The sequence below is a fragment of the Rhinopithecus roxellana genome, chromosome 1 (genome assembly GCF_007565055.1).
Source record: "Rhinopithecus roxellana isolate Shanxi Qingling chromosome 1, ASM756505v1, whole genome shotgun sequence".
Taxonomy (NCBI): domain Eukaryota; kingdom Metazoa; phylum Chordata; class Mammalia; order Primates; family Cercopithecidae; genus Rhinopithecus; species Rhinopithecus roxellana.
In genome coordinates this window covers 47,297,551-47,322,305 of record NC_044549.1, presented here as the reverse complement: position 1 = coordinate 47,322,305, position 24,755 = coordinate 47,297,551, and the positions used below count along the sequence as shown (strand labels likewise).

At 47.8% G+C, this 24,755-nt stretch overlaps 1 protein-coding gene across 1 annotated transcript; it reads left to right on the top strand.

Moving 5' to 3' along the window:
• Positions 1–10,548: 10,548 nt before the first annotated feature.
• C1H3orf22 (chromosome 1 C3orf22 homolog) lies at positions 10,549–19,778 on the top strand. Its single transcript, XM_010380579.2, has 4 exons — positions 10,549–10,887; positions 16,040–16,168; positions 17,346–17,471; positions 19,378–19,778. Exons 2-4 carry the CDS (start codon positions 16,080–16,082, stop codon positions 19,586–19,588), a joined length of 426 nt encoding a protein of 141 aa, XP_010378881.1. The 5' UTR covers positions 10,549–10,887; positions 16,040–16,079; the 3' UTR covers positions 19,589–19,778.
• The last annotated feature ends 4,977 nt before the right edge of the window (positions 19,779–24,755 follow it).

Here is a 24,755-nt window from a genome sequence, read left to right as displayed (position 1 = left end):
GAATTTGTCTATTCTAGATATTTCACAAAATTGAAATCATATATGACCATTCGTGTCTGGCTTATTTCACTTAGCTTAATGTTTTTGAAGTTTATCCTGTTGTAGCATGAACCAGTTCTTCATTCATTTTTATGCTAAATGATATTCCATTGTGGGGCTATACCACATTTTGTTCATACATTCATCTGTTGATGGATACTTGAGTTGTTTCTGCCTTTTAGCTATTATAAATAATTCCACAGTGAATACTAGTGTACAAGAATGTGCCTGAGTCCTTGTTTCAAGCATTTGGTAAATATACCTAGGATTGGAATCGCTGGGTCTTCTGGTAATCCTATGTTTAACTTTCTGAGGCACTGACAGGCTGTTTTCCACAGCAACTGTACCATTTTACATTCCCACCAGCAATGTGAGAGGGTTCTGATTTCTCCACATCCTCATCAACAATTGATTTTTCCTTTTTTTTCGGATAATAGCCATCCTAATTGGTGGGGAGTAGTATTTCCCTGTGGTTCGATTTGCATTTTGCTGATGCCTAACAATGTTGAGCATGTTTTCATTTGCTTGTTGGCCATTTGCATATCTACCTGGGTAAAATGTCTATTTTAGTACTTTGCACCTTTTTAAATTGGTGTTTTGTTTTTTCATTGTTGAGTTGTAAGAGTTCTTTATACAATCTGGAATGTTAAACCATTATCATATTTGCAAGTATTTTCTCCCATTATATGGGTTGTCTTTGGCTTTCTTGTTAATATCCTTTGAAACATGAAAGGTTTTAGTTTTGACAAAGTCCATTTTATCTATTTATTATTTTGTTGCTTACACTATTGATGTTATATTTAAGAAACCCTTGTCCAATGAAAGAATATGGAAATTTAAACCTATACTTCCTTCTAAGACTTTTATAGTTTGGAAGACTCCTTTTAAGAGTCTTGTATTCAGACTTTAGATCTGTTTTTAGCTAATGTTTGTGTGTAGTACAATGTAAGGGTCCAGTTTAATATTTTGCATGCAGATATTCAGTTGTCCTAGTGCCATCTGTTAAAGAGACAATTCTTTCCCCATTGAATGGTCCTGGAACCCTAGTAAAAAAGATAATCAATGATAGATTTATGGGTTTATTTCTGAACTGTCAATTCTACCCTGTTGATCTATGTCTGTCCTCATGCTAGCATCACAATGTTTTGATTAGTGTAGATTTGTAGCATGTTTTCTAATTAAGAAGTGTGGGTTTTCCAACTTTGTTTTACTTTTTCAAGATGGTTTTGGCCATTCAGGGTCTCTTGCCTTTCCATACGAATTTGAGGATCAGCTTTTCCATATCTGCACAAAATCAATGGGATTTTGATAAGTATTGCATTGAATCTATTCTGATAGGGATGCCTTGAATTGGTAGAACATTTTGGGTAGTATTGCCATCTTAATATTAAATCTTTCAATCCATAAACACAGATTGTCTTTTCATTTAGTTAAGTATTCTTTAATTTCTTTCAGGATAGGAAAAGAGACAAAAAGTCAAGCAGTGAAACTTTGGAAAGAAAAGCAATAGACGAGTGGAAAATAACCCAGCATATAAAAGAAAGAAAATTCTGAGAGAGTATGGGGGAAAGTCAAGAACCCATTCTGACTTTATATCAAAGTAATCAAAATCTCAAATTGCTGACACCACGTGCCTCTGGAAAAGGAAGTGAACAGGTTGGGGTGTGGCAGCCGGCTGAGATAAAGGAGATTCTTTGAAAGTTTACTTATGAGACAATGGGATTCCCACCTCCCACCACCTTTCAGGGCATTTTCTGCACACTGGCAACTGTCCAGAAGGTTATTTTCTGGAGAGGGTTAAAACCAAGGATCTCTTGACTACAAGACACTAGGCACAAATGGAGACATGGATGCTACACCAGCACAATATTGAGATGAACAAATACTTCCTGAATCCTCAGACCTCTTCTCTCACTCACTTTGCAGAACTCTGGCAATGAGCCCTTTGCCCTTGCTCTAGCCAGAGATTGGTAGAGTCTTATAGGCCCCTGAGGGAAGACTTAAAAATACTGAGTAAATGTCCTTAAGTAAACTTACCCAGTTAGATTATTTGACAAGGAAGCTCAAATTCAGTAAGCCATGAACACATGCTTAGAGACTTCAAATGCACAAGACAGGGATGCCCTCTCTCACCACTCCTATTCAACATAGTGTTGGAAGTTCTGGCTAGGGCAATCAGGCAAGAGAAAGAAATCAAGGGTATCCAGTTAGGAAAAGAAGAAGTCAAATTGTCCCTGTTTGCAGATGACATGATTGTATATTTAGAAAACCCCATCGTCTCAGCCCAAAATCTCCTTAAGCTGATAAGCAACTTCAGCAAAGTCTCAGGATACAAAATTAATGTGCAAAAATCACAAGCATTCTTATACACCAGTAACAGACAAGCAGAGAGCCAAATCAGGAATGAACTTCCATTCACAATTGCTTCAAAGAGAATAAAATACCTAGGAATCCAGCTTACAAGGGATGTAAAGGACCTCTTCAAGGAGAACTACAAACCACTGCTCAGTGAAATAAAAGAGGACACAAACAAATGGAAGAACATACCATGCTCATGGATAGGAAGAATCAATATCGTGAAAATGGCCATACTCCCCAAGGTTATTTATAGATTCAATGCAATCCCCATCAAGCTACCAATGAGTTTCTTCACAGAATTGGAAAAAACTGCTTTAAAGTTCATATGGAACCAAAAAAGAGCCCGCATTGCCAAGACAATCCTAAGTCAAAAGGACAAAGCTGGAGGCGTCACGCTACCTGACTTCAAACTATACTACAAGGCTACAGTAACCAAAACAGCATGGTACTGGTACCAAAACAGAGATATAGACCAATGGAACAGAACAGAGTCCTCAGAAATAATATCACACATCTACAGCCATCTGATCTTTGACAAACCTGAGAGAAACAAGAAATGGGGAAAGGATTCCCTATTTAATAAATGGTGCTGGGAAAATTGGCTAGCCATAAGTAGAAAGCTGAAACTGGATCCTTTCCTTACCCCTTATACGAAGATTAATTCAAGATGGATTAGAGACTTAAATGTTAGACCTAATACCATAAAAACCCTAGAAGAAAATCTAGGTAGTACCATTCAGGACATAGGCATGGGCAAGGACTTCATGTCTAAAACACCAAAAGCAACGGCAGCAAAAGCCAAAATTGACAAATGGGATCTAATTAAACTAAAGAGCTTTTGCACAGCAAAAGAAACTACCATCAGAGTGAACAGGCAACCTACAGAATGGGAGAAAATTTTTGCAACCTACTCATCTGACAAAGGGCTAATATCCAGAATCTACAAAGAACTCAAACAAATATATGAGAAAAAAACAAACAACCCCATCAAAAAGTGGGCAAAGGATATGAACAGACATTTCTCAAAAGAAGATATTCATACAGCCAACAGACACATGAAAAAATGCTCATCATCACTCGCCATCAGAGAAATGCAAATCAAAACCACAATGAGATACCATCTCACACCAGTTAGAATGGCAATCATTAAGAAGTCAGGAAACAACAGGTGTTGGAGAGGATGTGGAGAAATAGGAACACTTTTACACTGTTGGTGGGATTGTAAACTAGTTCAACCATTATGGAAAACAGTATGGCAATTCCTCAAGGATCTAGAACTAGATGTACCATATGACCCAGCCATCCCACTACTGGGTATATACCCAAAGGATTATAAATCATTCTACTACAAAGACACATGTACACGTATGTTTATTGCGGCACTATTCACAATAGCAAAGACTTGGAATCAACCCAAATGTCCATCTGTGACAGACTGGATTAAGAAAATGTGGCACATATACACCATGGAATACTATGCAGCCATAAAAAAGGATGAGTTTGCGTCCTTTGTAGGGACATGGATGCAGCTGGAAACCATCATTCTTAGCAAACTATCACAAGAAGAGAAAACCAAACACCGCATGTTCTCACTCATAGGTGGGAACTGAACAATGAGATCACTTGGACTCGGGAAGGGGAACATCACGCACTGGGGCCTATCATGGGGAGGGGGGAGGGGGGAGGAGGGAGGGATTGCCTTGGGGAGTTATACATGATATAAATGATGAATTGATGGGTGCTGACGAGTTGATGGGTGCAGCACACCAACATGGCATAAGTATACATATGTAACAAACCTGCACGTTATGCACATGTACCCTAGAACTTAAAGTATAATAAAAAAAAAAAAAATTAAGGCATAATTTGCTTATAATCAAATTCAGTTTTTAGGTGTATAATAGTTCTATGAGTTCAGAAAACACAGTTGTAAAACTACCATTAGAATAAAGGTAAAGGACAGTTCCATGTCCCCCAAATCCAAACATCTTTTTAATCTCCAATATGAGTAGAGAAAGATCATCAGACTTGAAAGAAACAGGGAGTATTGCAGAAATCCTCAGAGAGAATGTATTACAATCATGACCTGAACATAGAATATATTATCTATATTATTAGAATATATTATCAAAAGTAACATTCAGAGACCCAAAAGATAACTATTAGAAATATTAGAAATGTAAATTTTGTCTATGGCCATACCACCCTGAGCATACCTGATCTCATCTGATCTCAGAAGCTAAGCAGGGTCGGGCCTGATTAGTACTTGGATGGGAAAAATGTCAGTTTTGATGGTAGAAATTAAAAACCCAATGGGTGGGCATTTATCCGAGAGAAATGAAGTCTTATGTTCATTTCTGTGTGTACCTGAATGTTTGTAGCAGCCTTACTTATAACAGCCTCAACCTGGAAACAACCAAAATGTCCTTTAACAGGTGGACAGTTAACCAAACTATGGTACGTTCATACCAAGAAATTTACTCAGCAATAAAAATGAATGAACCAAAGTGACATTATGGGAAATGAGGCATAGGATACTCCAGGAATCCATCCCTCCACTGAGATAACAGTTGAGCTGTCGGGAAGTTTCCAAAGCAGCTGTTTTGGAACTCTGGAGTCTAGTCCAACACTTGCATCCTCCATGGAAGAACCTGATGAACAAGCTGGTGAATTTCCATGTTTCTAATAGTGCCTAATATCCTCCATTCCCTAGCAGTGTGGCAGGCAGCTGTGGGATGACAGCTTATGTTCATGGTGGGACCTGCTGGTGCCAGAGAGGGCAATAAGGACCTTGTCCTTCACAAACCAGGATGTGTGTTTGACTGCCAATGGCTGCATTTGATTGCTGGGGGGATGGCTCAGAGGCTGGTCATCCTTTCAACTCCCACAATCTGAAGCAGCTTCTCTGCCACAAGGATAATTAGAGAAATAGTAATTTTTAAGAAGAGCTATTTTATTTTTATTTTGCCTTTTTGGGGAGCCAGACATTTAAGGAAATCTTTGTCAAGTCTGACCACAGAGAACAGAAATTCCAGCAACCACACTCCACAATGAATACACACTTTGCAAAAGCTTCAAGAAGTCACAAATGGGTGGCTCCAACCCTCAACAAACAAAAATAGTTCCTGAGGAGTGGGAATATGTGATTTCTAGAGTTCCCACATTACAGTACTCAGAATGTACAGTTCTCAGTAAGACAAAACCAAAAACAAAGCATAGAATTAGTTTGCTAGGACTGCCATAACAAAGTGCCACAAACACATTCAGTAGTTTAAACAGCAGAAATCTATTGGTTCACAGTTCTGGAGACTGTATGTCCAAAATGGCAGGGTTGGTTCCCTCTGAGAGCTGTGAGTCAGAACCTGTTCCATCCTTCTCTCTTAGCTTCTAGTGTTTTGCTAGCATTATTTGGCATTCTTTGGCTGGCAGTTTTCTGTCTTTATCTTTAAACAGCCTTCTCCCTAAGTGTGTGTCTACATCCAAAATTTTCCCTTCTTATAAGGACACTAGTCATATTAGGGGACCATCCTACTCCAGTATGACCTCATCTTAACTCATTTGCAATGATCTTATATCCAAAAAAAGTGATATGGTGAGGTGCTGGGGTTTAGAATTTCAACATATAAGTTGTAGAGGGACACAATTCAACCCATAACTTGAAGATAAGGCAATAAAAATTATTGTTTGAATAATATAAAGAGAAAAACATGAAAAATATGAATAGAGGCTGAGATACCTGTGGAACACCATCAAGTATAACATACACTGCATTGGAGTCCCAGAAGGAGAAGAGAGAGAAAGAAAAAGACATAAAAGAATATTTGAAGAAACAATGGCTGAAAATTTCCCAAATCTGATGAAAGACATAATAATACACATTCAAAAAGCTCAGTTCATGCCAACACACATTATAGTCAGATTGTCAATACTCAAAGACAAATGGAGAATCTTGAAAGCCACAAGAGAGGAGCTACTTATCATGTACAAGGGATTCTCAATAAGATTAACAGCTGATTTTTCATCAGAAACTGTGAAGGCTACACAGGAAAGGGATGCCATGTTTAAAGTCCTGAAAGAAAAATAAGCTGTCAACCAAGATTTCTATATCTAGCAAAATGATACTTTAAGAATGAAGGAAAACTTCAGACATTTCCAAATAACAAAAGCAAAAAAGGGAGTTTGTTATCAGTAGACTTTCTCTATTAGAAATGCTAAAGGGAAAAGGGAGGGTTTTAGCAGAAATGAAAATATGCTAGACAGAAACTTGAAACTATAATACAAAATAAGAACACTGATAATGGTAGCTACATAGCTAAATATAAAAGTCAGTATGATTGTAATTTTTGTGTGTAACTCCTTTTTTACCTATATGAATTAAAAGTTAAGTGCATAAAGGAATAATCACAAATCTATGTTAATAAGCACACAATGTATAAACATGTAATTTATGACAATCACAATATAAAGTGGAGGAATGAAGAGATATAAGAGTAAAGTGTTTATATACAATTTTAACTAAGTTGCTGTTCATACTAGGTGGTTATAAGTGTAAAATGTTGATTGTAACCTCCAAGCTAAACCACTAAGATAGTAACTAAAAAATATACTGAAAAAGACTGAAGAAAAGACTCAAAGTAGTACACTACAGAAATCAACTAACTATAAAAATTAGGCAGTAATTGTGAAATTGAGGAGCAAAAAACACATAAGACATAAAGAAAAGAAATACTAAATGGCAGAAGTAAGTTCTTCCTTCTCAGTAATTACTTTAAATGAAAGTGGATTAAATTATCCAATTAGTAGGCAACGATTAGCAGAATGTATAAAAGGCCCATATATGTGCTATCTATAAAGAATCACTTTAGATTCAAAACTCATATAGATTGCAAGTAAAAGGGTGGAAGAAGATATTCCATTAAAGCAATAATCAAAAGAGAGCTTGGATTGATATGTTATTGTGGGACAAAATAGACTTTAAGCCAAAAAGGTTACAAGAGACAAAGAACATTAAACATTGATAAAAGGGTTGATCCATCAAAAATATATAGCTATCATAAACATATATGCACCTAACAATGGAACCCCCAAAAATATGAAGCAAAAATTGATAAAATTGAAGGAAGAAATAGTTCTGCAATAATAGATGGAGATTTTAATACCCAAATTTCAATAATCAATAGAACCAGACAGAAGAAGATCAATAAAGAAATAGAGGCTGGGTGCGGTGGCTCATGCCTGTAATCCCAGCACTTTGGGAGGCTGAGGTGGGCGGATCACCTGAGGTCAGAAGTTCAAGACCAGTTTGGCCAACATAGTGAAACTCTGTCTCTACTAAAAATACAAAAATTAGCTGGGCATGGTGTTGGATGACTGTAGTCCCAGCTACTTGGAAGCTGAGGCAGGAGAATTGCTTGAACTTGGGAGATGGAGGTTGCAGTGAGCTGAGATCACAGCACTGCACTCCAACTTGGGTGACAGAGCGAGACTCTGTCAAAAAAAAGAAAAAAAGAAAAAGAAAGAAAGAAAGAAGAGAGAGAGAGAGAGAGAGAGAGAAAGAAAGAAAGAAAGAAAGAAAAGAAAGAAAGAAAGAAAGAAAGAAAGAAAGAAAGAAAGAAAGAAAGAAAGAAAGAAAGAAAGAAAGAAAGAAAGAAAGAAAGAGAGAGAGAGAGAGAGAGAAAGGAAGAAGGAAGGGAGGGAGGGAGGGAGGAGGAAGGAAGGAAGAGAGAGAAAGAAAAGAAAAAGAAATAGAGCACTTGAACAACACTCTAAACCAATTAGACCTAACAGATTATATTATATATATTAAAACTAAACCCAACAATAGCAAAATATACATTCTTCTTAAATGTACATGGGATGTTCTCCAGGACATATTAGGCCATAAAATAAATCTTAATAAGCCTAAGAAGATTCGAATCATACAAAGTATATTTTTTATCACAATGGAATCACTAGAAATCCATGACAGAAGGAAAACTGGAAAATTTACAGTATTTGCCTATTAAACAACACACTTTATGCAGCCAGTAGGTCAAAGAATAAATCCACAAGGGAATTTAGAAAATGCCTTGATATGAATTAGGCCAGGCACGGTGGCTCACTTGTGTAATCCCAGCTCTTTGGGAGTCTGAGATGGGTTGATCACTTGATGCCAGGAGTTTGAGACCAGCTTGGCCAGCATGGTGAAACCAAGTCTTTACCAAAAATGCAAAAACTAGCCAGGCATGGTAGCACCTGCCTATATTTCCAGCTACTTGGGAGGCTGAGGCATGAGAATCACTTGAACTCAAGAGACAGAGGTTGCAGTGAGCCGAGATTGTGCTACTGCACTCCATCCTGTGTGAGAGAGTGAAACTGTCTCACAAAAAAAAAAAAAAAAAAAAAAAAAAGAAAAGAAAAGAAAGAAAGAGAAAGAAAAAAAGAAAATTCCTTGAGATATGAATTAAAAGAAAAACTCAACATACCAAATATTATGGTATGAAGGGAAAGCAGTGCTAAGAGGGAAACTTATAGCTATTAATGTACATCTTAAAATAAGAAGGATCCCAAATTAATGATCTAACTACACAATTTAAGGAATTAGAAAACAAAGAGCAGTCTAAATCTAAAGCTAGCAGAAGTAAGGAAATAATAAAGGTTAGAGTAAAGATAAATCAAGTAGAGAATGGAAAAACAATGGAGAAAATCAACAAAACCAAAAGGTGATTTTTGAAGTGATCAAAATTAACAAAACTTTAGCTAGATTGACTAAGGAAAGAAAAAGACTCCAATTAGTAAAATAAGAAAGGAAAGAGATATTACTACTGACCATACAGAAATAAAAAGGATTAGGAGAGAATACTCCCAAAAATGTCATGCCAACAAATTGGATAACCTAGATGAGATGGACAAATGTTTAGAAACAAAACAAAAAAAAGACTGAGTCATGGAGAAATAGAAAATATGAACAGACTCACAACTAGTAAAGAGGCTGAGTCAGTAATGAAGCGGAGCCCTGCGCCACATGGCATCACCCGTGAATTCCAACAAACACCTACTAAAAAACGCACATAAATGTTTTTCAAGGTTTTTCTAAAAGTTAAAGAGGTGGGACCATTCCCTAACTCATTCTGTGAGGCCAGCATTGCCCTAATACCAAAGCCAGACAAAGACACTACCAGAAAAGAAAACTAGGGGCCAATATCCCTTATGAATAGACATGCAAAAATCCTCAGTGAAATATTAGTAAATGAAATTCATCAGCATATTAGAAGTGTTACACACTGTTACCAAGTAAGATTTATCCCTAGAATGTAAGGATTATTTTTTCACAATGAAAATATAAATGTACTACACTACATTTTTAGAATAAGGAGGAAAAAACATGATCATTTCAATGGATGTGGAAAACACGCTTGACAAAATTGAACACTCTTTCGTGATAAAAACACTCAACTCCTTAACATGATAAAGGCAATATATACAAAAATCCCACAGCCAACACCGTACGTATAGTGAAAAACTGGAAACTTTTTCTCTAAGATCGAGAAGGAGACAAGGATGCCCACCTTCCCCAGTTCTATTTAACACAGTACTGAAAGTTCAGGCCAGAGCCATTAAGCAAGAAAAGGAAATATAAAGCACCCGAATTGGAAAGGAAGAAGTGAAATTGCCTCTGCTCACAGATAGCATATAGAAAACCCTAAATAATCCATAAAAATCCTATTAGCACTAATAAGTAAAAAGCCGTAGGGTATGGCAGACAGTGGCACAGGTGAACAGCACTCATAAGTGAAAAGTCGTAGGGTACAGTGGACAGTGGCACAGGTGAACAGCTGAACCACTTCCAGTTCAGCTCCTTCACTGCCTTCGCCTTCCTCAACCCCTGCAAGCTGGTGTCCACTCCTCCACAGAAACAGCTTTTCTGCAGCCTCAGTGAGTCTTTACCTATTTCTGGGCATCTCTTCTGTTTGCAGAACCTGAACCCGGGAGAGGTCTCTGCTATGAAGAGTGCAGATGTGGATGCTTCTGTCTGGGTGCATGGAGCTGAGAGGCTGGCCAGGCCTGGCCCATGTGCTGCTGACTTTGCAGCCACTCCCTGGGCCAGAGGGGCTTCAGGCTAGAGTCTGAGCCTCATGGGTCAGCAGCTGTGATGTCACCAATTGTGACCTCAAGGACTTATGACCTCGCAATGGGCTTGTAGGCACTGCCTGTCCAGGGGTCCTGGGGCTGCTGTTCCTGTGGTAGTGTGGCAGCTGGGACCATGGCCAGCTTCAGTCCACCTGGCATCACATAAGCCCGCCCACGGGGTCCTGCTGCTTGTCCTTTCTGGCTGGAAGCTCCGGGCATAACCTGGGACTGGGTCTCCCCAGAGAGGGCTCTAGCCAGGGCCCTGCCAGCCTTGGGGGCCACAGCGGCTCTCACACCAGCATCTTGCTGGGCAGAAGCAGTTCCAGGACACTCTGATCACACCTCATCATCATCACTGCCAGGATTCAAGGCAGCTGCCTGGTGAGTGCTGGCAGCCTGTGTGGCTGGAAAGGACAGTCCCAAGTCGGTTAGGGACTTGGGAAGCAACAACAGGGTGGTGAAGAGCCTGAGACGGGGTCATGATGGCAGAAGGCAGCCCTGGACTCTGCAGCAGCCCTGCCCCTGGGGGCAGATTCAGCAGTCAGCTTACAGGGTCATCCCCATGACCTAGGGGTCAGGTGGGAGGGTATGGGATGGGCCTGAGGGGCACTCCTGCCTCCCTTGATCCCTCAGTTCCTGTGGTAATGCTGCTTCCCTGGTCCAGGACTGTCTAAGTCTGCGTGGCCCAGCAGGAGGAGCACAGGCCACCCATCCTGAACCTCTTCCCCCACTCACTGTGTGAATGCAGGCAAATCGGTTAACTTTCCAGAGCCTCAGTTTCCTCACCTGAATTACGGAGGTTAGCATAATATGTTCTCCATCAGGCAGAAAAATAAATGAAGTAAGGTTATGCATAGAATGTAGCAGACACTTAGCAGAGGCCACAGGCACCATTTTACAGCCTCCCACTGTGACCCTGCTGCCTGTCCTGGCCCGGGCTTCCCCGTGCCCCGCACTCCTCAGGGTTGAGCCTAGGCTGGAGGTGACTCGCCCAAGTGCACCTAAAAGGAAGGGGCTGAGCTGGGGCCTGGCCCAGGCTGTGGCTGCAGGACCGTGGGCTTAGGCCCAGCGAAGGCATCCCAGAGTCCTCAGGACAGCCAGGGCTGCAGGGGTGGGGGCCACCAAGACCCCCTTTAGCCAGCACTGGGGTAGAAAGCTGCACCCTGTACTAGGCTAGTGGACAAGTCAGTGGGGAAGCCCACCCTTCAGGGCCCAGGGACTTCTTGGTGCAGGCAAGGGACAGGTCATGAGCAGGGCTGGCAGTATTTCTGGGCCAGGGCAAAGGCCCTCTGGGTGGCTGATCTTCCAGAGTCAGAGACGGGGTGCGGAGGCGGTAGGTGGGTGGGTGTGTTCTGGCTCACAGACAGGCTGGACTCCCATGCCATGGCCATGGTCCTGGGGGCCTGTGTTCAGTGTCCAGTGTGTAGCCTCCTGTGTAGGGCCTTGAGTCATTCCACACTTGGCAGCAGGCAGCCTTCTAGCTGGCCCCGTACCCCACCCTCAGAGGGATGGATGAACAGCATGGCACATTATGGAATCACTGCTGAGCAGGCTTGCCCAAGCCCACTGGCTTTTGGGGGGCCCCAGAATCCCAGATTTGGGAAGGGCTACCCGTGTTACCCGGGTGCTCCTCTCCAGACATCATTGGATTTTGAATCATGCCAGGTGTGGTAGTAGGCCATGCCAGCTGCTTTGAATTAGGAAGGGAGCAAGGTACATTATGGGCTGGTGGGGGCAGCCTCTGCCTTGCACCAAGGAAGCGAGGAGCTCCCAGGTCAGGTAGCAGAGGATGGGGACAGAGCTGGTTGCAGGCAGAACCGTGACGGGGAGAGGCCAGCCACGCCCAGATGGCCACCTGCCTGTGTGTGGGGCTGTGTGTGAGGGCAGGTCTCAGTGTGAGTCCATAAGAGTGTCTGTATGTGTCTGTGTGTGTGTGGGTCTGTGTGTATGTGAATCTGTGTGGGGGGTGTCTGTGTGTGTCTGTGTGTATATGAGTCTGTGTGTGTCTGTGTATGTGAGTCTGTGTGTGTGTCTGAGTGTGTTTGAGTCTGTGTGTGTATGAATCTGTGTGTGTGTATATGTGAGTCTTTTAGTGTGTATCTGAGTTTGTGTGTGTGTGAGAGTGAGTGTGTGTGTGTCTGTGAGAGTATGTGTGTATCTGTGAGAGTGAGTGTGCGTGGGAACGGCAGTCAGTGAGGCGAGGTGGGAGACCTGCTTAGCGACCTCCTTCTCAGCCTGGGTCCTCTGAGGCTGGGGCGTTTGCAGCGGTTGCTGGGCATGGGTGTGTAGATGTGCAGTCCCCAAGCAGGCCCTGGACAGGTGCGAGTGCAGAGCTGCACTTGGGAGCTGTACCCAGGAGGCGCTGAGAGGAAAGTGGGATGTGGGGAGGGAACGGGAGGAGAGGATGCACTCTGGGGTGTGTCCTCACCACGGCTGCAGCTCAGCCAACCCCCACAGGCTGCTGTGAGTGACTGTGCAGAGCATAACTCTGAGCTGCCCCCACAGAGGGGCAAGGGAGCTGGGGTATTTATCCAATTCCCTGCCCTCATTGGTGAGGGGCGGCTCTCACTCTCCGTGCATGGCCTAGTGTGTCTCTGCAGCCAGAGAGAGTCAAAGGCCTGGCCTCCAGGTGTGGAGGTGAGGGCGGAGGGGCTGTGCATGGGCCACTGACAGCATCTGCTGCAAATCTCTGGCTGAAGCCAGGTCCTCACTGGCACGCAGGCTCCCTGCTCCTGAGGCATCCCCACCAAAGCAGCACATGGTCCTCTGGGCTGAGGGCCTTCAGTGGAGCACCAGGTAGGATGGGACAGGGTGTGGTGTGGAGGGACCAGCTGGCCTGTGAGCTGGGCTGTCCCAGTGCTGCCCACTGGATGTGGGAGGAGGCAGACATTCCTCAGGGCCACACCCCTGCCCCTCTAAGGCACACCGAATGGCCCTATCCATCAAGGAACCTCCCAGAGGGCAGTGGGGCTGGGGGAGCCTGCGGAGACAAAGCCGGCTCAGCCCTGGAGGCGCAGGGTTGGGAGCAGGGAGGCAGGGGGTGGCTGGCAAGGGTGTTAGAGGGTCTTTGAGGCCGGGGGTTGCTCTAGAGCAGTGGTCCCTAACCTTTTTGGCACCACGGTTTCATGGAAGATAATTTTTCCATGGACACCATGATGGGTGGTGGTGGCTGGTTTAGGATGAAAGTGTTCCACCTCAGATCATCAGGGAGGAGCTGGATTCTCATAAGGAGTGTGCAGCCTACATCCCCCACATGCTCAGTTCACAATGGGGTCTGCACTCCTATGAGAATCTAATGCTGCCGCTGATCTGACAGGAGGTGGAGCTCAGGCGACAATGCTCACTCACCTGCCTCCCACCTCCTGCTGTGTGACCCAGTTCCTAACAGGCTGCTGGTACTGGTCCATGGCCCAGGGGTTGGAGACCCCGGCTGTAGAGTACCCACCATGCTGGAGCAGGGTGTAGCCTGCACCATGTCAGGTCTCCTGCAACTGCACCATCCTGGCCCCACACGGCGATGGCCCCCAAAGGCTGCCCATCTCTCCTCTTAATGGGCAGGCTGCTCTGGTAGGGGTGATGCCTCCTCAGTGTCATACACGTGGGGCTTCAGCACAGCAAGGCTGATTGAGAACCCCCAGCAGCCAGGGAACTATGCATCAGGGGTCACCTTGACCAAAGGGCTGGCCCTCCTGAGAGAGGACAGGAGCCAAACACTCAGGCCTAGGGTTCTGGTGAAGCACAACCTCCAAGCTTGTCGCTAGAACCACACCTGGGGAAGCAGCAGACTTCCTCCGAGTGGCCAGAGCTGTGCTGTCCAATGCAGCAGGCACTAGCCATGCGCAGCTAGCTGTTCACAGTTATTAGAATTAATACAACTGAAAACTCTTCAGTCCCTCAGTCATGCTCAGCCAATGACCTCATGTAGCCAGCAGCGGCCATCTCAGACAGCATGGACCTAGGGCATTTCCATCATCTCAGAAAGTTCTACTGGACGGTGCTGGTCCCAGAGAAAGGCCACCACCTGGCTAGGCCACAAGGACCCAGACCCCCAGACCAGGAATCGGCCCCCTTCCCTGACCAGGGCTTTACTCACCCACTCAGGGGACCAAATGTGGCGCCCGGAGAAACTGGCAGGCAGTCGGCGTTGTCACAGCATGTACTCACCCGCTCAGGGGACCAAATGTGGCGCCCGGGGAAACTGGCAGGAGTCGGCGTTGTCACAGCATGCTTCAGGGTCCGTGTGGTGGCATGCTGGCTGAGGTAGCTACCATGACGACACACCAGTGAGAAGGAGCATGTGACATGCTGCCACAAAGGACACCAGGGGTCAGACCTTACCCTCCACTAGTCTCAATGCCCACCTAACTCTGCTCACCTGGGGTGCTTTAAAATGTATGTACAGCAGGACCGGGCATGGTGGCTCACGCCTATAATCCCAACACTTTGGGAGGCTGAGGCGGGTAGATCACCTGAGGTCAGGAGTTCGAGACCAGCCTGCCCAACATGGCGAAACCCCATCTCTACTAAAAATACAAAAATTAGCCAGGCATGGTGGCAGGCGCCTGTGATCCCAGCTACTCGGGAGGCTGAGGCAGGAGAATCGTTTGAACCTGGGAGGCGGAGGTTGCAGCAAGCCAAGATCGCACCATTGTACTCCAGCCTGGGGACTAGAGCGAGACTTCATCTCAAAAAATAAATAAAAACAAACAAAATGTATGTACAGGCTGGGAAATATAGTGAGACCCCATTTCTACAAAAATAAATAATTAGTGGGGCATAGTAGCACACGCCTGTGCTTCCAGCTACTCGGGAGGCTGAGGTGGGAGGATCACTTGAGCCCAGGAGGTTAAGGCAACAATGAGCCATGATCACACCACTGCACTCCAGCCTGGGTGGCAGATCAAGACCTTGTCTCAAAACAAACAAACAAAAAACTAGAAATGGACTTACCATGTGACCCAGCAATGTATCTCAGAGAAATGAAGACTTATTTTCATGCAGAAACTTGCATCTGAATATTAATAGTGGCTTTGTAAGTGCCCCAAGCTGGAGGCCTGAGGAGCTGCACAACTGCGCCCTGGAACAGTGCTCAGCAGCAGGAGGGACAGACTGTGGGTGAAGTTTGGGCAGATCTGGAGGAAAGCAGGATGAGAAGGAGCCAGTCTCAGAAAGACACCTCGCGTGCAGTTCCTCTGCATAGCGCTCCTGAAATCACATGGCTGCCCCATGATGAGGACAGATGAGTGGCTGCCAGGGTTGGGGAACTCGGCTGTGGACAGGTGTGGCTGTGGAGGGGTAAGCATGAGAGAGCCTTGGGGAGAGCATCTGGTGAGGACCTTGATTATGGTGGTCACTACACCACCATCATCAGCTACACACAGGAAACAATTGCACAGAGCGGTGCATGCACAGGGCAGTGATGCAGGTCATTTGGCGGTCCACAGGCATCCCCAGCCCTGCTGGGCTGCTCTGTCACTCTGCCTTCTGCCCCCCACCACTCCTGCCTGTTCTGACGTCTCCTCCTGTCTTCCAGCCATGGACGAGAGGTGTGCTACAGCTTAACCCGCTCAGTGATGGACTCCAGTGCCCGCAAGAAGTCTCACCTGAGTAAGAAGTGGAGGATCCAGGCCCAGGAGAATTTTGCCAAGAAGTTTCCATACAGGTGCAGGACACTCACACCTCTGGAGCCCAGCCTTGCCTCCCCCAGGTCACCCCAGCATCCTGGGAATCCAAATGCATTCTGTGGGCCTGCAGCTGGGAGGGGGTTTATCCATAGGGAGCCCCTCAGCAGCCCTTGCCCAGCTGACAGTCTGGGGTCTGCCTTCATTACCCCCATCACAGCCTAAGCCGAGGGGTCTCTGGGTGGGCTCAGGCCTCCTTGGGTCATCCCAGAGCCCAGGCCAGCTACTTCCCCAAGTCACCCTAGGAGCATGGCCACAGACGACTGCCCCTCCTGAGCTGTGTTGGAATCGGTGTGCTGGGCACCCATTGTTTGTGAGCTCCTGGGACTCGCAACTAGCCAGGATAACAGGCTGCCCAAGGGGGCCTGGGCCAAGTCTCCATGGAGCACTCCACATAAGGACAGAGCCACAGGCCGAACAGGCAAAACAAACACAAGGGAAACCTCGCCAGCAATGCCTAGGGCGCAGGCAGCTGGCCTCCCACCTGCAGGACAGCAGGCAGCACCTGGCACTGGGGCTCAGATTGGCACCCTGCAACCTCAAGCTTCCCACTCCATGCTCACCCCCCACCCCAGAAACAGGTGTTGTGTGCCCAGCGGTGGCCCTGGATGCTTGGCAGGGCTGCCCACAGGGACCATGGGGTACCACCTGGGCAGCGACGCTCAAGGGAGGTGGGGATAATAAGCTCCATGCTGTGCCCCTGTGCCCGGCCAGCTGAGCACCTGTCCTTGTCCTTGCCCCAGGAGACTCTAGCCATAGCCTCGCACTCCATTCTGTCCCCCCCCACAGACACTGTCACATGAGGCCCAGGTGGCAGGTACACACCGCACAGGGTGGCCTCAGGTTGAAAACAGGGGAGGCCAGCACCCGGGGGCTCAGGTGCTCTGGACCGTTTGGCTGCTGTGGCCATGACAAGGCTCTGGAGGCGGCTGCAGCTTAGCTCCCACCTCCTGGCTGTGGAACCTCTGTGCCTCAGTTTCCTTGTCTGTAAAGTGTGAGTAACAACTGCCTCACAGCCCGCTTGTGAGATGACATATGGGCTAATATTTGTGAAGCACTTAGAACAGTACCTGGCAGATGGAAAGTTCCAGATGAGTGAGAGCTACTTCAGGAGGCTGGTGGCTGGTGGACATGTTGACACTCCAAGTGCTGTTGCAGGTTCTCGGGGCTGACAGAGCCTGACCCTGAGCCCCTGCAGCCCTGGGAGGTTGCAAACAACTTGAACACAGTGGAGCTGCCTCTGCAGAAGAGGTTGGTGCCAACGAGGTCCATCCCAGTCCGAGGGTAAGTGCCTGCCCTGATGCCACTGTCCCCACTGGCTGTGTGCATGCTGCCTGGCCTTCTGTCCCCCGGTTTTGCATGCAGAAGTTCACGTCATCCTCCCAGCATGTGCCACTTTAAAGCTGAGGAAACTGAGGCAGAGAAGGGGGATGCTAAAGCCTGGTGACTGTTCCCACAACCAGGCAGCATCCAGACAAAGGCACACAGAACCTTCCCTGGGCAGGGCCCAGACCAGCGGGGGCAGGCCTAGTTGCACGAGTGGTGGAGAAATTGGCCTCGGTGTAGCAGGAGCTTAGCCAAGTCCTCTACATGGGAGAGCAGCAAGGGAAGGAACCGGGAGCTTCTGTGCTCAGTGCAGCTGCACTGGGCTGGCTAATGCTGTATTCCAAGGGTAGAGGCCCTGGCTGGGACCTCTGCACTGGGAGGCCCTCAGCTGACCACAGCACAAACTCTCATGCCCCCTCGTCACCCCATGCATGGGGCGCTCAAGGAAACCCTGGACACCTTTGGAAAGATCCAGTCACAGAAAAGCAGACCCTCAGGCACACCTGCTCCCTCCTAAACAGATGTGGAGAAAGAAACAGAGCTTCTGACCTGGTGGCTCCTCAGTCATGTCCAGCACGGGGAACAGCTGTGTGGCACTGAAGGGCTTCCTCCTCTAGCGGTGCAGGATCCCTAGCCTCCTGAATGCCCCTGCCTCCAGCCCACTCCAGTTAATGTCAGGGGCAAGGCAGGATCTGTGTTGACTTTTCTGTGCCCATTGTGTACTATACTGCATGTCAACTCTGGCCAGCCATAAGGACACACATGAGCTCCCCTGAATGGACACCTGGAGAGACAGTAGCACCACACACACACACACACACACACACGAAGAACAGACGCACACGCACACTCAGCATACAAACAGAGCAAACAGCCCTGGTCTTTGCTGGGCGTCACTCGCCGTAGTTTGGCTATAGGCGCATTGGATCCCTAGGCTTTTGTCCCACATCTCCAAGCTGAAGCGATGGGGCTTAGCGGCCAGGGCTGGGCTCTGAGAGCTCAGATGTTCCTGGTCTCAGATTCTACCCGTGCAAAATGGAGTGGCTTAGAGTCAGGGGCAGCTGTGGGGTCAGAGCAGGGGCCTGGGGCCGAACCCCTGCTGTTGGGAACATGTCAGGGAGCTGAAGGGGGCAGTGTGCAGAGCAGAGACGGGGGAGAGATAATTGACTAGGGACTGAGCGGCTCCCAGAGCCCAGTCACAGTAGGGAGTCGGTCCCATGCCAGGGCTGGAGGAGTGGGCATTGGTGACTTTCCACATCTCTACAGCCAGGCCCATGAGCACAAGAGCTAGGGAAGGGGCTGTGGGTGTCAGCCTTGATCAAATGGCAGCAAAATAGTGGGGAGCAGGCAGAAGGGAGCTTTCCCACCTGTCCTGTGGGGGAGCTGCGGAGACAGTCAAGCCTGCGGGTGGCATGCTGGGTCCTGCATGTAGCTGCTGGGAGATGGCCTGGAAGGAGTGGGAGAGAGAGGGTGGCCTCACACTCAGGTTGGCGTGGCAGAGAGGTATGCCTCCAGCAGGCGCTAAAAATAAAACTCTCTTAGTGGATGGGCAGGACTCGAGACCATGTCCCCAGCCACTTATGGGTCAGGGGCCCAGGAGGCACTGGGGGGGCTCCTAGATTCTGGCTTGGATGTCGGGCGGCTGGAGGAGCCTGTGTGGGTGCGTGAGTGTGCGGTGCCCCCATGGCTTCCTGGGACACCAGGCGGCAGCGGCTCTTTGTGGAGGGGCCAGGCCGAGCCTGGTTGGGAGCAGATGTTGGTTGGAGCCCTCCCAGATGTGGCCCTGACTGACATCTCTGGGCTGCAATGGCTACAGCCAGCAGGGATCCTGAAGGCCAGGTGTGGCTCTGTATGGCTTCTCTAGGCTCGGGGCTCCAGATTTTACATCACCATCCAGCTCCTGCCCGACACCACTACCAGCACCACTGCCACCTCCACTGTACAACCTTTGGGAACTTAAGTTGCTGAGTCGCCGCTTCCCCAGACAACTCGCCTTCCTGCTGTCCGCTCCGCACACTGAGCCTACCTGCCCCCAGACCAGCAAGGCGGCAGGGCCATCCAGGGGCCGCTCCTAGAGCCTGGGCTCTATGTGGCCTCCTTATTGGCCACCTTCTCCTTGGCAGGCTCTGGGCAATGGCCACAGAGACTTTAGTGAAGCGATCGGCCTTCATGGCTATCATAGACCAGGAGAACTTTGCGGTCCCCCCCAAAAGCTACGCCAAGCTAATAAACTTCGGGTTCCCACCTCACTTCCAGTTGGAATGATCACTTTGCCTCTCTGAGCCTTCATTTTCTCATCTCTAAAATTGTTGTAATAATGTTTAATCTTGCAGAGTTGGTGTCAGAATTAAAGAGTGTGAATGTCACTTCTAGGACTTTATCCCAAATGTACACTCACACAGGTAAGTAAATGCTGTTAACTCTGGTACTTCTGGAAACAGCGAAGGATTGGAAAGCAGCTAAACCGTTTCCTAAACACTGACAGGAAGCTGCTAAATTATACAGCTACTCCCAGAAATCTTAGGCAGCCATTCAAATGTAGAGGCAGCTCTTTATAGACTGACCTGAATGATCTACAGGTCTATTACAATTTTTGTTAAAAAGCACAGCAGAAGAGTGTGTCTGATATGCTGCCATCTTGTGTGTACTAAAAATGGTGTGTGTGTGTGTGTATGTGTGTGTGTGTGTGTGTGTGTTGTAGATGAGGAGCAGGCAGCAATCATTACCTTTGAGGAGAAGAACAGGGACCCTGGGGATAGCACCAAGAACGAGGCACACCATTTTGTGGGTTGTCATATATGAGCCTAATGCCGTATTCCTGTATTACATCAGTAATGTAAGGCGCGTGGTGTGGCTACTGGAGGCTGGTGATGCCTTTGGAAAGCAAGACAGCAGCACTGGGAAGTGGGGTGCCTGCTGAAGATTTAAGGGTCCCCCCACTGTGTTCTACAGAGAGGAGCTAGAAAGTCACCTTGGAGTCCTTGGGAGGGTAAATAAAATCAGGACACTAATTGCAGCCCTCTCCCTGGAGAGGGAGTGGAGCGGGCAAGTGGCTTTATTGTCTCAGAAAGGAGGTGGAGTGAGGACCCTTATGATGAAAAGATTGAAGGGGGTTGGCTTCCCAGGCCCGGGGGGCAGGACAGGAATGGGTTCCCAACCTGCAAGAAGCAGACCCTGGAGTCACATCTGTGGTGTTCGGGGAAGGGCAACCAGGCCGCACTGTGCCACCCCAGCCAAGACTCCAGGCTCCCTCTCCAGGTGGGGCCTCAGGTTCATGCAGGGGACTCACAGCGTTTGCCTGGGGGTGGAGTACAGCTTCCAGCAGCATCCGCAGACCTGCAGGAAGCAGAGACCCCTAGGGTCCCCTCCTGTGGGGATGGGAGCCAGGTTGATCTTCATTTGGACTGTATAAGCCTTGAGGAGATTGTCTCTTGAGGTGTAATGTATGCGCTGTTTGATATCAGCAAAATACAGCAACGCATGTCTACCATGCAGCATAACCAGGGAAAGAGACCCACCCTTACCCCTGCTGGGTGCTCCTTCCCCCACTTCCCCCCGTCCTGAGTTCCTCCTCCCTGCCCATCAGGTCACCACATCTTTCTCCCTGCTTTAAAAACGTTATATCTTGGCCAGACATGGTGGCTCACGCCTATAATCCCAACACTTTGGGAGGCTGAGGGCAGGTGGATCACTTGAGCCCAGGAGTTCGAGACCAGCCTGGGCAACATGGTGAAACCCCGTCTCTACTAAAAATACAAAAATTAGCTGGGCGTGGTGGCGCACCCCTGTGATCTCAGCTACTCCAGAGGCTGAGGCAAGAGAATGGTTTGAACCCAAGAGGTGGAGTTTGCACTGAGCTGAGATCACGCCACTGCACTCCTTGAAATAACACATTGTTTGCTTTTTTCAATTATGTAAGATGGTATCAAACTCCATGCAACTTTTTCCCCTCCACAGCAAGTTGCTAAGAGTCATGTGATGATGATGCTACCGCTGTAGTTCCTTCACTTTCCACTGTTTCTCATTCCATGATGTGTCCATTCTCTTTTGGGTAGATGTCTGGGTTGTTTCCACTTTGTGCTACTGTGGGTGCTGCTGCTCTAGGTATTCCTGTCCCCGTCCCCTGGGGCGTACTCTCTCCCCTCCCCCACCCAGGATAGGATTTGCTGGTTGGTTGGTCGGAGGGCTCCTGAGCGCCTCCTTTACCAGCTCGTGCCAGATCATTTGCCAGATAGTTCCCAGCCTCTCCATTCCCTCTGGTCCACATCTACACTACACGCAGGGCCCAGAGCTTTTGGGGCTGGAGCAGGCGGAGGTGCTGGCTGCCTGCTCTTCCACTCGTGATAGCAAAGCTGGTGATGGTTTGTAGAAAAATTTGGTAACTCATTACCTGAATCCAGAGTCAATTATAAAAATATACATGGTCTTTAATTCATGCCTCCTCTCCTGGGCGTTTAAAGGAAGAATCTGAGGGCAGCCAGGATGTGTTTGCAGCCCCTGCCTTGTGCACCAAGTTTAGGTTTATATGCATGTTATTCCTACAAAGAAGAAAATGAGCCCCCAGGAAGTTGCACCACATGGAAGCCCTTGCCGAGGAGCGGGCGACAGCTGAAATGTTTAACAGGAGAGGGATGGTGCAGCAATACTCTCTAAGCACAGCTACTCCATAAACTTTAGAAATGCTCATGCGTGGCCCAGATAGCAACACAGGCCCTGTGCCCTGCATCTCAGTGAGGCCATCTGGGTCCCCATGTGCCCTTAGGCTGTGAGCAGTTACAGTCAAACACAGATCCACAGGTGGAAAGGAAAAGGCACGGTGGAGGTGCATTGGCGGGTGTGGACCCTCTCCTAGGAGTTTATCCTGCAGTCACACTCACACCCGTGCAGGAGGAGGGTATGCAACAACATGTCGGCATTGCCACAGAAAAGGATCCAAACTAACCTAGCATTTAAGACCAGTGGGACAAATCAGCATGTCGTCGTGGAATTATGGTTGATTCCCTCTTTGCCTGAGTCCTGCAGAACCAGCTCTGGAAGCAAGGATGGAGTGTGAGTAGTTTATGTGAGGGACAATCCCAGTTAGCTCATAGAGAAGTAGGGAGGAGACAGGGAAGGGACCGAACCGGACAAGGAATGTGCTCTTGAGCTGGCAACCACAGCTTAGTCTGCTGGGACCACTGTAGCAAACACCATAGGCTGGGGGTAGTTAAACAATGTTTATTTTCTCCCAGTTCCAAGAAAGGCTGGACGTCCAAGGTGAAAGTACTGGCTGCCTTGGTTCCCTGATAGGGGCTCCCTTCCAGGCTTGTAGATGGCTGCCTTCTCCCTATGTGAGAGGGAGAGGCAGGGAGGGAGAGAGAGAGGACTCTCCAGTGGCTCTTCTTTTGAGGTGGGATTAGTAATCCCACCATGGAGACCCCACCCTCATGACCTCATCTCAATCTGATCACCTCCCAAAGGCTCCATTGCCAAATAGCATCACATTGTGGGTAAGGGCTTCCACATAAGACTCTGGGGAGAACATAATTCAGTCCACAGCAGCCACTGAGGGCATTTGCTGCCCAGTCCCTGTGGGGAAATCTTGGGCACCATGCAGATTGTGTCTCAGTGTCCTTCATGCAGGGATAAAAACTGAAGCATTTATCCCCCAACTTCCATCAGATGTGGGTGAGGACTGCTCCCAGGGGGCACTAACTCCTGCACACCCAACCTTCCTGTGCTCAGGCCAAGAGGCCCGGGGGTCAGAGGGAGCCTGTGGGAGGGTTGCAGATGCCAGGGAGCCCATTGACTCACCCGACCTAAAACTGGCTGTCAGTTCCCAGACTCTCTTGCTGCTGAGAATGGCAGTAAGGTAGGTTCAGGCCAATGGCATTGCACTGGAAATGGAATGGACCTCCAGTTTGTGTCTTTTTTTTTTTTTTTTTTTTTTTGAGACGGAGTCTCGCTCTGTCACCCAGGCTGGAGTGCAGTGGCGCAATCTCGGCTCACTGCACGCTCTGCCTCCCGGGTTCACGCCATTCTCATGCCTCAGCCTCCCGATTAGCTGGGACTACAGGCGCCCGCCACCACGCCCAGCTAACTTTTTTGTATTCTTTAGTAGAAACGGAGTTTCACTGTGTCAGCCAGGATGGTCTCGATCTCCTGACCTCGTGATCCGCCCACCTCGGCCTCCCAGAGTGCTGGGATTACAGGCGTGAGCTACCGCGCCCGGCCCTAGTTTGTGTCTTTAAAGCAAGCTTGGGTGCCCTTCTTTTCCCTTCGACATTGGGATACTTGAAAAGTGAATTGCTCACTCTCATGGAAAAGGGCCAGACCCTAGAGACTGGGGAGCAACAAAAGAGAAGGGTCCTGGGCTCCAAGTGGCCCAATGGAGCATCTGTCCCACCAGCCCTGAGCCCCCTTCCTCTAGATAACAGAAAACACGTTAAACGACTGTCATCAAGGCTTTGTCCCAGACAGCTGCACCTTTTTCCTCATGCAGGAGCTGCAGCATGATGGGGAAAGGCGGCATCCTGAGATCTGGGCCCACTGACCCCTTGGAGTGTGCTGGTGACACACATTTGGAGCTGCACCCAGCAGCCCTGGGCCTTGCCTTCACCCTGCTGCTGTCACACTCATTGCTGAAGCCCACAGAGGCATTCAGCTGTGCTTCTAAAACAATAATGCATGAAATCTCACTGTTGGTGAGAAACCAGGGATTTATTTTAAATTTTAAGCATTGGAAACATCCCTTTCAGGAAGCTGCCTAGATGATAAAGACACAGAATAAAAGTGAAAAAAAAAAAAAAAAAACCCTACCCCATAACTGCAGAAAATTTTTTGGTTAACATTTTCCTGACAATAAAAGCCAGAAAAAAAGCAAAAGAACACTTACACTTATTTTAAAGAAGTCTGTAACCCAAACCAGCAATGGCATCCCATCCTGGGAAGTGTCCCACCAGCACTGTCCAACTTTAAGAGACTGAAAACCTGGGAAGTAAAAGGCAATGTCAAGGAAGTTAAAATGCTGCATGACCTTGGGTCTGTGCCATCAGCCCCTGTGGGCACTGGACTATGGTTTTGACAATCACTTGCCTGAAGGAGGTGCCAGATGGAGAACCACCTGGGCACCCCCCTGTGTTGTCTAGCTCTGCACATGTGACCCTGTCTTTCTTGGATCCTCTAGTGATCCATCTGGGACCCCACAGGGTGGTCATCCTGTGATCTGTGAGGACACAGGTGTTCTGGCACCAGCCAGAGAGG